Raw genomic sequence first — 15,217 nt, forward strand, 5'->3', positions numbered from 1 at the left:
GAAAAATATTGCTGTTTGCTTGCCCAGTTCTTAGACTCACTCCTAAACAGAGGCAAGATAGATTAGATGGACTGTTTGTCTGATCTGGAATCACCGTAAGCTCTACAAAAATTAACAAAAACAATACAAATCTCAACAAAACCAGTGGTTTTGTTGTTGTTGTTTTGTTTGTTTTTGCAAAACAATTCTTTCAATATATTTAACAAATACTAAAATCAGGGAAAATTATTTCTGTGACATTTATGTCTTATATTCTTTATTTCTGAATGGGATATCAAAAGAGTTTTGGACATGGCACTCAAATGTTTTCCCACTATTGTCAATAAAACTGATGAAAAATTAATTTATCTCCCCAGAATTTGAATAACTTTTTGATGATTCATCGAAGAAAAATAAATCCCATCTCACATTTGGTAGTTACCTTACCAATGTGACACAAAAGACAGCTATGCTGACACAGCACAATAAACATATACTATAACACACACCGTGAAGTAGCTTAAATAAGTAGCAGGTTATAAAACTAGAAGGGAAAGCCTTCAAGTGAGCATATACTACCTCTTCAGACTTACAAACTTTCTCAGAGTACTTGCTTCTGGCTTAAGGCAGGTGGCTCAGAAAAGATTTGAAGTTACGCAGTAACATTTGTAAAGAGACAAAATAAATGCCGAGAAAGGAAAACCATTCAAATTTTTCCAAGAATTTTAAACATGATCTTCCAGGATAAGTTTTAAATGTGGCCAAACTACTGCGTTCTACACACTAAAAATACACATTGCTACAGTGAGTCTTTGAAATCATTACTAGGCTGTGTGGCGATGTACCGGGCGAACAAAAATTCAAATGCTTGCAACCCATTTAGTATCTTTAACCACAGGGACACAGGCATTAGGCTACAGATCAAGGACTTCCCAGAGAACACGAAGGCTTGCAGAAGTTGTGGAAGCAACTTGGGGAAGAGAAGTTCTTGAAGAGAAAATTGCTAATATTCAGTACAGTCCATTTTACCCGTCCATATTATATTTTTCATTCCTTACGAGTCAGGAGAGTTTTCAAGCAGGTTAAGTTTCGGTTCTTACCTACAGCCAGTGCTGCACTCTGTTCTTGGCCTCCACTCTGTTTCAAAAGAAAAAACAGATTATGAAAATACATTCTTTAGCACCAAAAAACTTCAATGTAATGCTATGCAGCCTTGCAAAAGCTAACACATCTGTTCCAGACATGGTACTATTCAGAATCTACTTCATAAATGTAGTTCTGGATCCATATGCCACCGACTTTTAAAAAATACATGAAAAAACTAGAATGCAGAATTGTTCTATCTGTAGGCATATAAATAAATAGGGAACAATTATCTGGCAACAAACTTGTTTCTAGGGAAAAGGGCTGCTGGTGTTAGATAATCTGAAAAAGCACATATGCCATAATAAATTTAATTACTAGAGGGTCAAAGCTGTAATAAAATATCAGTGGCAAAATTAGATTTAGTTTATATTCCCCTAAATTCCACCTACTCTCAGATATTTTATGTACGTCTTTTTCCTCCTCTTGACCATAGACTGCTCAATTCACACTTTGAGGCAAAGCAACAAAAACCAAAACACTAACTGGAAAATGTTGGTCCCCTACAGGTCGGGGCTGAACACAACTCAAGTTGTGAACAGAAACCAAAACCAGTCAGATGCAAAGACACTACTTCAAAAAGCTCGTTTCCTGAAATAACAGAAAATTGAAATAATAAAAAAAAAAATCAAACAGGAAACAACATTTAAGAAAGAACACAGAAGTTTCTACCTAAAAACACATTTCTGGGTAGTCAAGAAACACTGGTTAAGACCATTTTGACTGGAAATCCAACTAAATTTAGATTGACTAACTAAACAGACCTATTAAGAATTAGAATAGTCCAAATTCATTAGAATGGCCAAAGTATATGAGTAAACGTGAAAGTAACAGGGAGAAAAAGCACGATAGCAGCAAAGGTTGGAAAAAATTTAAAATCCCTAACAGTATTAGTTTATTGCTACAAATACGTGACTAAATTTCCAACTGATACAATTACTAGAAAAATGAAGAATTGCTCAGCTCTTCACATCTTTCCATACAGAATATTGCATTTGTAAGCACTTAACTCTTTTGAGAAGAGTGCGCTGATGCTCAGATAGCTTGTCCTCAAGGCTTCAGACAAATGAGTGATTGATCATAAACAAAGTCTTTCAGGACTCTTGTGATAACGAAGACAGGAGGACAGAAGTTTAGAGCCCTTCAGCAGAAGGGAAGCAACCAGGAAAGCTCAGAATCACTGGCCTGTTACACCAGCTCCAAACAACAGGCAGAAAGACAGGAATCCACTAACTGGATTCCCATCTTTATCACAGAATCACCTAGGTTGGAGCAGACCTTCAAGATCACAAAGTCCAGCTGTCACTCTGACCCAAAGAGTCCCATCACTAAATCACGTCCCTTAGTGCCCCATCCACACATCTCTTAAATATCTCCAGGGATGGGGACTCCACCACTCCCCTGGGCAGCCCGCTTCAATGCCTGACCACCCTCTCCATGAAGAAATTCCTCCTGATGTCCAACCTGAACCTTCCCTGGCACAACTTGAGGCCATTCCCTCTGGTCCTATCACTGGTTACCTGTGAGAAGAGGCCGACCCCCAGCCCCCCACACCTTCCTTTCAGGTGGCTGCAGAGAGCACTAAGGTCTCCCCTGAGCCTCCTCTTCTCCAGACCAAACACCCCCAGTTCCCTCAGCCGCTCCTCACAGGACTTGTGCTCCAGGCCCTTCACCACACACTTCTCCACACACACTAGAGCAACTCAAAGTCCCCCAAACCGAACACAATATTCAAGGTGCAGTCTCAGCAGTGCTGCATACAAGGGGACAATCCCTTTCCCGGTCCTGCTGGCCACACTATTTCTGACGCAGGCCAGGATGCCATTGGCCTTCTTGGCCACCTGGGCACGCTGCTGGCTCCTGGTCAGCTGGCCATCAACCAGCACCTCCAGGTCCCAACTTAGTACCGATGAGCATGCTTTCATGCAAAACAGACTGAGCGTATTTGATGTTATCAACTTGGTTTATGCCGGCAAGCTGATAGGTATGAAGTCACACGGCAAAACCCAAGCACCACGGGGTATTGTAACTGTTGGTATTAACACTGCGCTACGTAATAAAGCACAGTGTAAACGGGTAAGGAATTGACTTACAGATCTCTAGCAGTCGGTGGGGAATAATCACCGAACATTCATTAAAAATGGCCAGATGTGAAATTAATGGCGTGATGGACTCTTTCGAAGACTAACTTTTGCGCTTTGGATGCACCTCAGTTCAGACACAAGTGAGTATCTGAATAAAGATGAGCCAGTTGTCAGGTTCAGGGTGCGTTACCACATCTCTCTCTGCAGAGAGGATCTGCAATATATCCAGTCTCCCTTCTGAATCTGATTCTCAAGGTCTGGATCTGAAGATTGATATAGGCAGAATACCAGCAGGCAGAAGATGAAGCGTATACCATATAATTCAATAGGTAGTGAAAAATGAGCAACATAGAAACAAGCATTTTTCCTAGATTTCACAATTTTGAGGCAGCTAAGTATTGAAAATAATGGCACAGAGAGAAGTAGTTGTGAGGAAAGTTACCTTTTATTCAACGGGTTAAGAGCTTGTGGATTTATTTTATTTTAAAAGCGTCAGGCAGCAGAAAGATTGATGCATTTCATTTTTTGGAACCTCTGTTACACAGACAGAGGCAGCCCCTGACTTGCAGCCTAACTTCACCACAGCAGGAGGAGGCTGAAGCGTACGCTAACTCCTTAGGCCAAGCGGAACAGGAATTGTAAGAGTTGTCACAGCAGCTGGAGAACTGATGGGAGAAGCCGTCTACACCATTAGCGCTGGGTAGTGAATCAGCAAGTCAGGAGAAGCCTGAAGCTGACGGAAGTTAAACGCTACCCAAATATAAAAGAGGCACTAAGTAAACTTGGCATCCTGCAGGTAATGAAACTTGAAAAAGCCTGGTAACAGGCTAACCACGGGATAAGCTCTGTGCTTTGGGTATCCGCCTCGTATGGAACCGATACTGCTCAACTCAGCAGTGCACGGGAACAGATCTCAGAAGAGCACAAGCTCACCAGTAACTGCCAGCATGCAAACAAGGCCTTCTGCCCAGCTCCCCTGAACTTCTTCAGAAACCCCTACACATAAGCACTGCCTCGGCAGCAAATGTAGCAGATGTGGACTGGTAAGAAAGGGGATTTTGCAGCTTTCCAACACTACGGTGCTTCTGCCTACTAAGAACTGAAGAGACTGAGTAGTAAGAAAAGACAACTTTGTTAGAAGGATCTAGACTACTTTCTGTGTCCTAGCTCGGTACCTCAGCTCACCAGGAAACTTCAGAAAAGAATTACTCCACGAGGCAAGCTTCCACCACTAGTCAAAGAAAGGTCACAGAGGATTCCTGCACTCCATTAAGCGTTAGGTACTAAGGCTTTAGCCTTATACTAAGTGTTCAGAGAACAATCCCCTTTGCTACCTTGACAGATAAAGTATTTAAATTACTTGCTTGAAGTTCAAGATCACACTGGGATTTCCCTTGCTAAGCATCATCAACTTGGACTCCGTGCAAGCCCGAGGTGGGCTGTGGTAGGGATGTTCTCGATCAAGGAATCTGAGCATCACATAAGTCTGAGCAGAATAGGACCTAGCTCAAGGACTGCACTGCTCAGGCATTTTTTAGACACTTCTGCTCTACTGCTTTAGTTACAAGCTTGAAATGGGCTTGAGAAAACCACTCCAAAAACTGATTACTCTTAGAACTGGAAATACACGTTCAAAAAAAACACAAAAACAAGCCCAGTCCAACAGAGAACCACAAGTCAAATACATCCCACGTGCTGTGGGTAATAAAGAACGAACGTTAAGAAACATCTAGTAATAAAACTTGATTTTTTACTTCAGTAACAGCAACTGATGGCTAAGCTATAAAAATAAATCATCACTAAGATTGTGTTTTAAAAAATTTCAAGGTTTCTGCAGATGAGCCCAGATTCAGTCCTAGGTGGACGTGAGCTCTAACGTTGACATTAGTGGTGCTAAAAGAAGACTGCTAAATCTGCACAGGAATCACACATTAAGTCTCTGCAGAGGCCGTCTATAGCTAGTTATCTCAGTTCTTACAACAAAGCAAATCCAGTGGTTGCCTGCTGTAAAACTACCTTTCTAACCTCTGGCTGTAGAAAGCACCAGCTCCCATCTTTCTTCTCTGTTCATTTTCAATCATCCCTCTAAAGCTAAGTCGGATCTTTACAGTCTCTGCGTTATACTAAGCTTTTCCCAATCCTACATCATTTCTCAATACTGCCTTACAGGATCCCACATTACTCAAACCTGTTTTGAGCCTGTAATTTTGTGATAGAAATGGTGATCTGATACGAAAGCTTGCTTGTTAGCTCTGGACCTGTGCTAGACACCTACTAAAAGCACATGCTATGCTTTTTGTCCTTTAGTCCCAGAGGAAAATTCATTTATGCCAAGATAACTGCTATGCTATACAGCGGTATTAGCATTCAGCTCTTCACGCTTGTCATCCAGACAGCTGCGGGCATCCTCAGGTCCGTGTGCTCAGCTAGAAGTTAATTATTCAGCATGGTCCAAGAGAGGTCCACAAAGCACCGTTTCAGTTTCCCTAATGCTTAGCCCAAAGTCCTGGCCCTCAAAGTAGTGTGGCAAATAGCTGTCAGGTTTGCTTTGAAGAAAATATCTCACGGAAGTTGAGATGATGCACAGGAAGGGGACAGGGTTGTATACATAAACCCTTCCAACCAAAAAGGTGGCAAAAACAGATGATTCACAAGCTTGTATGGCATAAGAGGATATTCACATACAGACAAGACTAATACACAGCATCAAATTTTGCATTTCATCCACTTACAACGACGTTTTCCACATAAAAACATTACTTTGGCTTAGCAGTAACAGTAAAACAAACCATCATAAGCCTAGTTTTTGCATCTTGTCAGAGATTTTTACAGAAAAAAAGCTGCAAGTTGAAGTCCAAGTACAAAGGATTCTTCGCACCAAATCAAAGAGTTAAGTTCCAAATAATCCTTTTGATTTCTCCAAGCAAGCAAGAATTATTACACGTTAGGTAATGAGAAGACAAGTAAGGACTTTCAGGAAAACAGAGATTGGATTTGGGGCAGGGCACGGGGCCGGGGAATATCAACTGTTATATTTCAGGCTAAGCACCCTCATGCTTTACTGCAAAAAAAAAAAAAAAAAAGAAAAGGGAGAAGGGGAAGAAAGCCTGCAAGAATTACTGCAGCAAGTCCTGTGTCTAATAGTCAATTACACAAACAACTGAACTTGCTGTTTCTGGTAGCACACTGTGTCCTGTATTTCTTCTGAACTTTCATAAGCCTAAGTCCTCAAGTAATTCAGTACCACGTATGTTACACAAGCGGAATTCTGAACAGCTACCTAGCATTCAGGTTTTCCCTCCTCAAAAAGTGTTTAAGCATTCCTATGCTAGGCACAGATACTGAATACCTTCACAACATCAAGTGATATTGCTGTTAGCTGTCTGTCTATTGCGTGTTTAACTTCCCTATGACTACTTAACCTTGCTATTTTTCTGCTATTAATACTTCCTTTGAAGTTATACCGTTAACACCCCTTTGTGAAGTGTTCCTGAACGCCAGCCAAGTGATTCAACAGCTCTTTATCTGAGCCCTGTAAATGATGCAATTTTTGGGGGGGAACATGACAGTTGAAGAGAGCTGTGACTCACTAAGACGCGAGTAACAGAAACAAAGCCGTACCCTGTCCCAGGAAGCTTGCATCAATACTCACCCACTTGCATAAGGAAAACATTAAGACAAGAAAAGGTCAAGAGGGCTTTCCCATTCACCATTATTAGGAGTATGTTATCGGCTCCAAGCAATCCCAAGCCCCGTGCCCCCTTCAGCAACACGTACACAGAAGAGCCCTTATTTCTTACAATCTACATTTCCACACTCAGGGTAAACCACTTTCCTCAGGATTACACCAGGCCCTATCAACAAACGGGAACTTCTGCCATGAAAGGGAACCGAAGAGAGAACAGAACAACCGACCACCCAAAAGATCTTCACTGTTGCTTTATTTTTTTTTGGTGAATTTTAACCATAATCCTCAACAGTACTAGAAAACGAGAACTGAAGCCCCCGCTAGTGCCCCACCAGGTAGAACTGCAGGGTGAACCCAGACCGAAGCAGCTTAGGCTAGCACCACAGCAGCATCTCTGCTCTCAGGTGCAACGGATTCAGGTATTCCAGATTTCAGAGAAGACACGCTAGCTTTTAAAGAGCTTGAGAAGTCATTCTGACTGAAACTAGCAGCAGTAATTCATGCCACATGCTTCTCTCAGACTCAAGGGGATACTAAGCAGTTTGCCTTTTTTTTTTTTTTTTTTTTTTACCTCCTCCCGAAGATCCCTATACTTCCCGACTAAGCAGCTCTCGGCAGCAGCTCATTCGCAGCAGTTACTCATGCACAAGCCAGGAGCAACGCCGTGCAGGAGTCTGGCTCCACGGCAGAGGCTTGGGTCAGCAGTCAGTTGTGCTGGGAGCCATCAGAGCAGATCCCCTGCAGCCAGAGGAGCTGTCCCACAGCTCCGGGAGTCCCCAAACCACCTCCCACCAGCCTAGCAGTGCCTTCACCTCTACCCTGTCACCCGTCCAGAAAGAGCAGTGATAACCATTCCTGCTCAAATTAAATAAAGGAAGCTTTTCACATCAGCTGAACAGTAATATTCCACTAATCAAAGATCACAATTACTCTAATGCAGAGAGAAACATGGGCGATCGCATGCTAGCAAAAAATAATAAGTGAGAAAACTCAAAGCAATCGTATCACTCTGTGCCCAGAAAGGAAGAACCTAACCAAGTTATTTTAACCTGCGACCTAAATGTTTATTCAGAAATATTTCAGATGAAAGCATGCTCAAAAATTCCGTAATACAGACAGAGTGTGTAAATACCAGAGTCTGGGTCTAGCTCCTAGGGACCTTCATGTGCATTTAACAGCTTTGTCCAACAGACGGGGAAGAGAATAGAAGCTGTAAAACAAAGTCTTAATTGCTGCACTGTAATTTAGTGATACTGAGTCTCAACACCTGCACAATATTTCTGCTCAGTAACCTCCAAAATTACTTCCAAAATGAGATAAAAGGAGGCAAAAATAATAAAACTGCAGCTGCGGCCAAGCAGTAAGCTGGGCATGAACCAGATTTGATGGGGCTACATGTTTGTGGTCCAGCTCCCTACAGAGTTTTTTTTTAAAAAAAAACACAAAAATTAGAAGTTTCCTTTGACAAGCATGTAAGAGTCCTTCTGTAAGCCAGGAAGTGAAATAAGCAACATCTGACATCAACCTCCTAGAACAGACCATATAAAATGTAATGTGAAATCTCAATCACCTGTCTCAACAAGCACAGCTTCTCAGGCCAAATGCCGCTCTAGTGAAAAAAGTTTACATATTTTGCAGGTCTGTTTAAAAGTGACTTTTTGAAAAGTCAAAACAACCCTTAAATTAATGTCTTTGATTTGAAGGTTCACTGAACAAACAGAACTAAACAGTTCATGTTGTCCTGAGCAATTATTTACAGGTGAAGAAAAATAGCAGCTTCACCTTCATAAACAAAACGGCATGGCTCAAGTCTCGAGCAGAGCACAGAGCGTGCTACACGAGCCATTAAATCAGACTGAAAACCTCACTTCTTTTTCAACTTACTCTACTGTGTTGCAGCATGACTACTGCATGTAAAGGAAGAGCATTTTGGAACAGCTCTGCATTGGATTCCACTTGATCACAGTCCAAAAAAACCTGTCACTGATCACTTGCAGGTTACTGCCATCTTCATTCAAGGTTTCAAGTAACTGTATGTCCATTGTGGGAGAAAACATACCACGTTACATTGCATCGGCACAGGCAGACTAAGTACGTATCAGCAATGAATGCAAAATTCGGCTTTCAAACCAGGACTGCACAGAAGATTATAAGCCTTTCATCTATTCCCATGCTATTGCAATCAGCCATATTAAACAAGCCCCAAGACAAAATCCAGCAAATAGGAGATGGCTCAGTTCGACCTAAAAACTGCCAGCTATTCCTCTTTCTTGCCTCAGATACCAGCATTAATACAAAATAAAGGCACGCTGATAAAAAAATGAATAAAACCATCAGGATTTCTACCAAAATCTTTTCTAGAGAGTGACAAAAACACAAGAGGTGTGTGTGCGTGTGCACTCAAGCTCCATTTTCTCAGAACCATCTCAACAAACCCACGATCACAGAGGTGACATCAGTTCAGGCTCTGCCCAACTGCAAAGAGAATTTATAGGCAAACCTGAAGCAATATATTTAGAGCAGCACTATCAAAGCGAGATGGTTTTTAACTTTTGCCACAAATGGGAAGTAAAAGCGGTTTCCGCTGTCAGAAAGACATTCGTTTTTCTTTATGTATTTACAGTATGTGACCTTATGGTGATGGATTATTCTTTTATCCTGGTGGTTTCCCAATATCCTACAGTTGCTATCTGGTAGGCACTGCAGTGAAAGCTTTTTGCATTACTCAAGCATTTGGAACTTCATTCCTTTCTATACTCGCTACATAAGGCTTCCCAAATGAAAAACCTCCTTCTGAGAGCGCACGTTAAAAGCTGCAGGTTTTTTAACACCTATTTCCTTGTTTAATAGAGGAAACATTTAGCATCGAGCAAAACAGAACAGAACCTTGCTTTATATCTCTTGAGGCACATTTAACTTTTAAATAAACTTCCCAGGCAGTCAAAGCCATACAGAAGTCTGTAACACATGCAATATGGCCTCGCTCAACAAAATCTCTCTTCTGGATGAGATCCGTCATTACTAAACTTCTGCAGGCATGCAGGTATGGGGACAGCTAGGAACAAACCTTCCTGTTCTGTTCAAGTCTGGCAGATACCAAGGGATCTGCACTAAGAGACTGAAATAATTACTGAAGAAATTTTAAGGATTCTGCCCACAAGGAAGCAGAACATTTAAAGTTGTGTCAGCCAAAGAAACGCTACCCTTGTAAGAGCTATATGAGCCACAACAAAGAGTTCCCAAAATTAATAACGAAGTGACATGGATGCTTTTGTTCCCACTCTGCAAACATTATACCAAAGGTGTTTTCATGCTTATTAAAATTAGCACAAAATGCAAAACCTGTTAATCCCCACACAGTGCAGCATGAGTGCTGGAACAGACTCCACAACATGCTAATCAGTTTGCCTAAGACACCTCCCCACCATCATTTTACAGGGGAACCATTTTAAGTTACATGGAAAGATTTTTAGATCTTCAAGCACGCACACAAGTTCAAGCTGCGGATGAGAGAAGCAGCTATAGAATAAGAATGAATAATTATCAGAGATCATACTCAAAAACAGGAGATAGTTAGCAAGATCTTTTCTGAATGACTGATGCTCTGAAAAAACAATCCTATACAAGGTAACATAATGAAAAAGAAAAGCTACTACATGAAAAACAGGGCAAACACTAAAATGTTGTGTCCTTCACTGCCTGTGATAACAGACTGCAGAAACATCACAGCCAAAAGGAAGACTATTCAGAACAACATCTGGGTAAGAGAGGCACACGTCTCATACAGCTGTTTGGGCTGGCCTGCCCCACACTAGCACCCAGCTGGCTAAACATTTTGATCTCAGTACCAAGATGCAGACACACTGTGCCACAAGCAATGCGGTGTTCGCGATCACATTCTCTTTCCAAGCGTATTCCCAGAGTTGGGAGCTCCAAACGGAGACCTCGGGGAGCTCTACAATGTGCTACAGCTGAGCAGGTTCTCACCTGGTGTCTTCCCAGCCTTTAAAGCTCATGCTGGAAACAGTGAGATCAAGTTTATGCAACGCTACCTGTGAGCTAATAAAGCCCTGCTTGGTCCTAAAGGAAATACTGAAGGAAGACAAACATTTTACCACGGTTGCAGACAAAGAGCTCCCTCCTAGAGCTACCCAGTTTCACTCAGCACGGCCATCCTGTTCAACTTCTTTTGGCAAGAGATGGGGCTAGGGGGCTGGGAAGGGAAGCTTGAGTAAGGAAATGCACAGATGACCTCCAGCACTGCCCTCACTGCTGGGCTAACGAGCTTTTCAGTTGTGCCCAGGGCAAGCTGTGCACCCAAATTTAGATACGTCGTCATTTGTTCTATCATGTATGAACAGAATAATCCAATACTTTAAAATGATTACAATACTTAAAAATGATAATTACAATGCAGTTCAAGACAGATGTCAGTAAAGTACCTCAAACTGTGACGTACTACAAACCACAGGGCTTTTTTTTGCTGTAAACTGAAGGGGCACGCACTTTCAAACTGGGCATCTGGGAAGAAGTTTTATACGCATTTTAGTATCCGGAGCTATTTTACAGAGCTCAGCACCAGAGCTCTTGAAATTATAGCTCACAAATTGCTGTTACATGCAAGCTATATATAAAAAAGCCTAGACGAAGTCAAATGTTTTCGCTACGTCATTTCTGACAGATGCACATATATTAATGAGAGCACAGCTCTAAAGGCTTGTAGGCTTGGCAGAGCAGCAGGACAAAGTGTTTTAATATTCTCTGTCAACCCTGGTTATTAGCAAGAGCTGTACAACACAACTTTATTCTATCTCCAGTTGTTTATAAAACTTCGGTAAATTAACTGGCATGGGAAGCTTAATAAGCATCTGTAAATATTTGGGTCACTGAAGCTTAATGTTTCCTTACTGGCTAGGATGCTGCTGCTGCTTTTCGCGTTTATCCTTGGACCCAGCTGCTCATCCCGTTCTGGGCTAACAACTGTCTCCTGGGTTACTCAGCCCCGTAGCAGTAACAGAAGCGTAGGATTCAAGTTTTATAGAAGGTATATAGTAAGGGATAGTCACAAAGGAAAATTGCATGCTTAGTTTACATCTCTCCGGATGCTTCCCCTCCCTACTGAAGACTGCTATTTTATTTACGACACTGAGTATTTGAGAAGTGAGTTGTTAATCTGGCACCACCTATGGATGCACACAGGACTTAGCTATGTCAAGTCACATTCAGATGGCCTAAATTCTCACGTTTCCTTTTGACTGGCTTGGAACAAAGTAGCTCAACCCCTGAACTGGGTTGGTAAGCTGCCAGTAAGAGATTGTAGCTCTTCCCTGATGATCTTTTTACCGTTCTGAACCTACTGGCAACCTACACGTGATTATAAATGCCTGTGAATTATGATACATCCTTAATTATATTATCATGTACTATTTTCAGTGAAAATTATGTCTCATTGAACACCCTTAGAATAATTAAAAGCACACTAATAACATCTTCCAAAGCACCTGGAAATTTCAATTAGCATGCTTAGCCATGTTCAACTTCTAAAACAGATTTCTTTTAAGTTTCCCTTTTTCTCTCCCTCCAGGCTCTGAAGCATCAGATCTGAAGTTTCACTGTTCAGTTACACTTCAAGTAAATAGCCTTTGTATAGTAAGAGGCACAGGCACATTGTATTAGTCTTACTGGAAAATGCAAATAGACAACGCTCAAAATTCCACTACAGAAAGAAGGTTAGTCTTTTTTCTCGCTCGGTAGGGAAGAATTTAATCACTCCGTATTCTATTTAAATCCCCACATGCTATTGACCAATACTGTGCCTTTTGTCTGGTGAGCTACAGTTAAGCACAATAAGTTATTGCATAGACTACTTTTGGCTTCCAATAGATCAAAATAATTTGCACTCTTTGACCTAAAATACTAGAGAAAACAAAGAAACACTCAGCAAGCAAAGACACCTAAGGAAGTGTTTACCAGTTGGTAGTATCTTCTTGCAGTCTTAACAGAGAACTCCCCTTCCTCAGATTACCGATGCAGCAGCTTCTCTTCAGAATCTGAACAAACAGAAGAATTCCATTAAAATGAAACAATACACAGCATTTCAATTACATCAGCCAGCGCCAGTGGTAAATTGGTGTTAAACCTGCAGTGCCAAGGAGCCAGCGTGCTTTAGGAATCCAAATAAAACATAAAACACTTGTGATTTTATGGAACTGACAGTACAAGCAAATAAAGAGGCATCCTTACAAACTGTTCAGTGAGTCAGTAAGGCAATCAGCTACCCATGATCACAAGCATCAGAAATAGAGCATTACATCTCAGCACTACGGAGCCAAGTTACATTCAGTTGCAGCAGAAAAAAAGAAAGTCTCTATGTACAGTGGCATATATATATGTATGTATAGTGTATACTGGGGAAAATGCTTTGTTGCTACAGTTCTCATCATTTAAAGACAGATGAGGTCAATAACAGCTTACTCCTTTCTGAACATACTAAGATTACTTACGTTTGCTGCTTCAAAATTAAGTTTCTGGTTTCGAAATTTAGACTCTTATAGTGCAACAGAACAACATTTTCTATGGAAATGTTCCATTGAGATCTACCGCAAGCACTCCAGGTGTCTTTCAGTTTATTTGGAGAAGGTTTACACAACAACCATCTACCTTTTTTAGTGCAGTGACTGGGTGATGAACTAGCCAAAACTAATCCTTTGCATTATGGTATTACATAAACCTGTCCCATGGGGGGTTTGGCAGGCTTATCTCTCAGGGATTTCAGCTAATTTACCTATAGTTGGGTGGTGTAACTTAACCTGCCTCCAGTAAAGCCACTGGAGCTCCTACTGCAGGCATTGCTCCTGGTACCAGAATCTACCCCGCAGGTACTTCACATCTCAAGGGTTCTTTTAAAAAACAATCCTCCCATTTTACAGTACTGTTCTCTTTGTTCAGTAGAGACGTCAACCCCATCCTGCAATGCATCTCATATTAGAGATTGTTTCAGAAATATAAAATACCTGTCACGTTAATGACATCTGCAGATCCAGCTGAAGAGACATGAAATATTCAGTGTTAATTTGTACTACTTCAGCTCCTTTTACATTAGATAATCCTGATTAACGAGCGTTTAATAGGAAAGTATGCTGTTTCGCAGTGAAATTTCTAATCAGAAAACATAATACTACTGATTTGTCCCTGCTCAGGAAGGAAAAAGGGAAAGGGAAGGGCTCTGCAGTATTGGGGCTGGGGGATCTGAAAGCTATCATCAGAAGTTACCACCTATTCCCTCCTCTCCTTCCCACCAAAGAATCCTGAAACCCAAACAGCTGTGCTAGAAGAAGAGGAGAAGGCAAGGACTCTGCAGATTAGTAAGGGTCATTATCCAAAATATAACTGATAAATGAAATAAATTTATTCTGTTTGCAGTCACACTGAAACAAAGTCTTTTGCTACAGATATTCCAGAAGTAAAAACAAGAAAAGCAATGTTAATCAATGGTAAGTTTTGCTAGTTTGTGTGCACATACAGTAAGCAGTACCTGGCCAATTATCAACTGCCCCCCCCCCCCCCCCAGCACTGTTGTATGAAGTACTGATTTTTTCTCCTGAGGAATCATAAATCCAAGAAACCTCCAGAAATCCAAGAAACATCCATGACACCTTACTCGTTTTGTTAAAGCGTAGGCTTTGTTTCAACAATTGTTCTCCTACCGTATTTCAGGCATGGCTCCTCCTGCCAAGGAGCTATATGAAGTTAACAACTCCTGACAATTCAGTTAAAACTCCCTGATGGAAGCCATAGGGTCTTACACTCACACGTAGCTCAGTACATCGCTGAGCAGAGCAGCACAATCGCTGTCTTCAGCCCTGACAACTGGATTTGAAAGTCCTCGTGGCTGTGACCACTTATGCAATTGCAACACGCGTAATTTCCTTCAACACTCAAATACTTGGATCCTTCTATCCTGCTACGCTGCAGTAGAAAAAGCTTCCTATTCAGTACCAGAGAATAGTTTTTTTTTTTTTTTCAAGCATGACTGATGATTTCATTAAACAGAAAACTTGGGTTACACTTCCACTGGACCAACTCACATCGCCAGTTTTATGCCTTCAAACCTTAATTACGTTAAGTAGTACGCAGAATTTTGTCTTACTGAAAGCTGTATCTAACCCAGCACGGAGACCCTCCTGCCCCGTGCTATCCCAGCACTGCTCTCTCCCTGCTCAGCACTCCCCATGCTGCAGCTTCCCCCTGGCACCCCATTCCTGCGTGCTGGCCCTTCAGCAAGAAAGGGAAGAAGTGCCAGGAGTTACAGCTCCAGGGCAAC

At 41.6% G+C, this 15,217-nt stretch overlaps 1 protein-coding gene across 8 annotated transcripts in view; it reads right to left on the reverse strand.

Annotated features, from left to right (window-relative positions):
* CYRIB (CYFIP related Rac1 interactor B) overlaps positions 1-15,217 on the reverse strand; it is a 95,158-nt gene that overhangs the window by 31,449 nt on the left and 48,492 nt on the right. For 5 of the 8 annotated variants that reach the window (XM_080578081.1, XM_080578085.1, XM_080578084.1 and 2 more), the window contains exons 2-3: positions 12,865-12,944; positions 1,080-1,116 (exon numbers count right to left, since the gene is read on the reverse strand). Coding sequence is in view for 1 of the 8 variants with exons in the window: in XM_080578080.1 (XP_080434206.1) it covers positions 1,080-1,116 (37 nt within the window). In the remaining 7 variants the exon portion in view is untranslated. The remainder of the gene's footprint in view (positions 1-1,079; positions 1,117-12,864; positions 12,945-15,217) is intronic. The other 3 variants (XM_080578080.1, XM_080578078.1, XM_080578079.1) reach the window with 1 other exon arrangement.

The sequence above is a fragment of the Anser brachyrhynchus genome (genome assembly GCF_964034855.1).
Source record: "Anser brachyrhynchus genome assembly, chromosome: 2".
NCBI lineage: Eukaryota > Metazoa > Chordata > Aves > Anseriformes > Anatidae > Anser > Anser brachyrhynchus.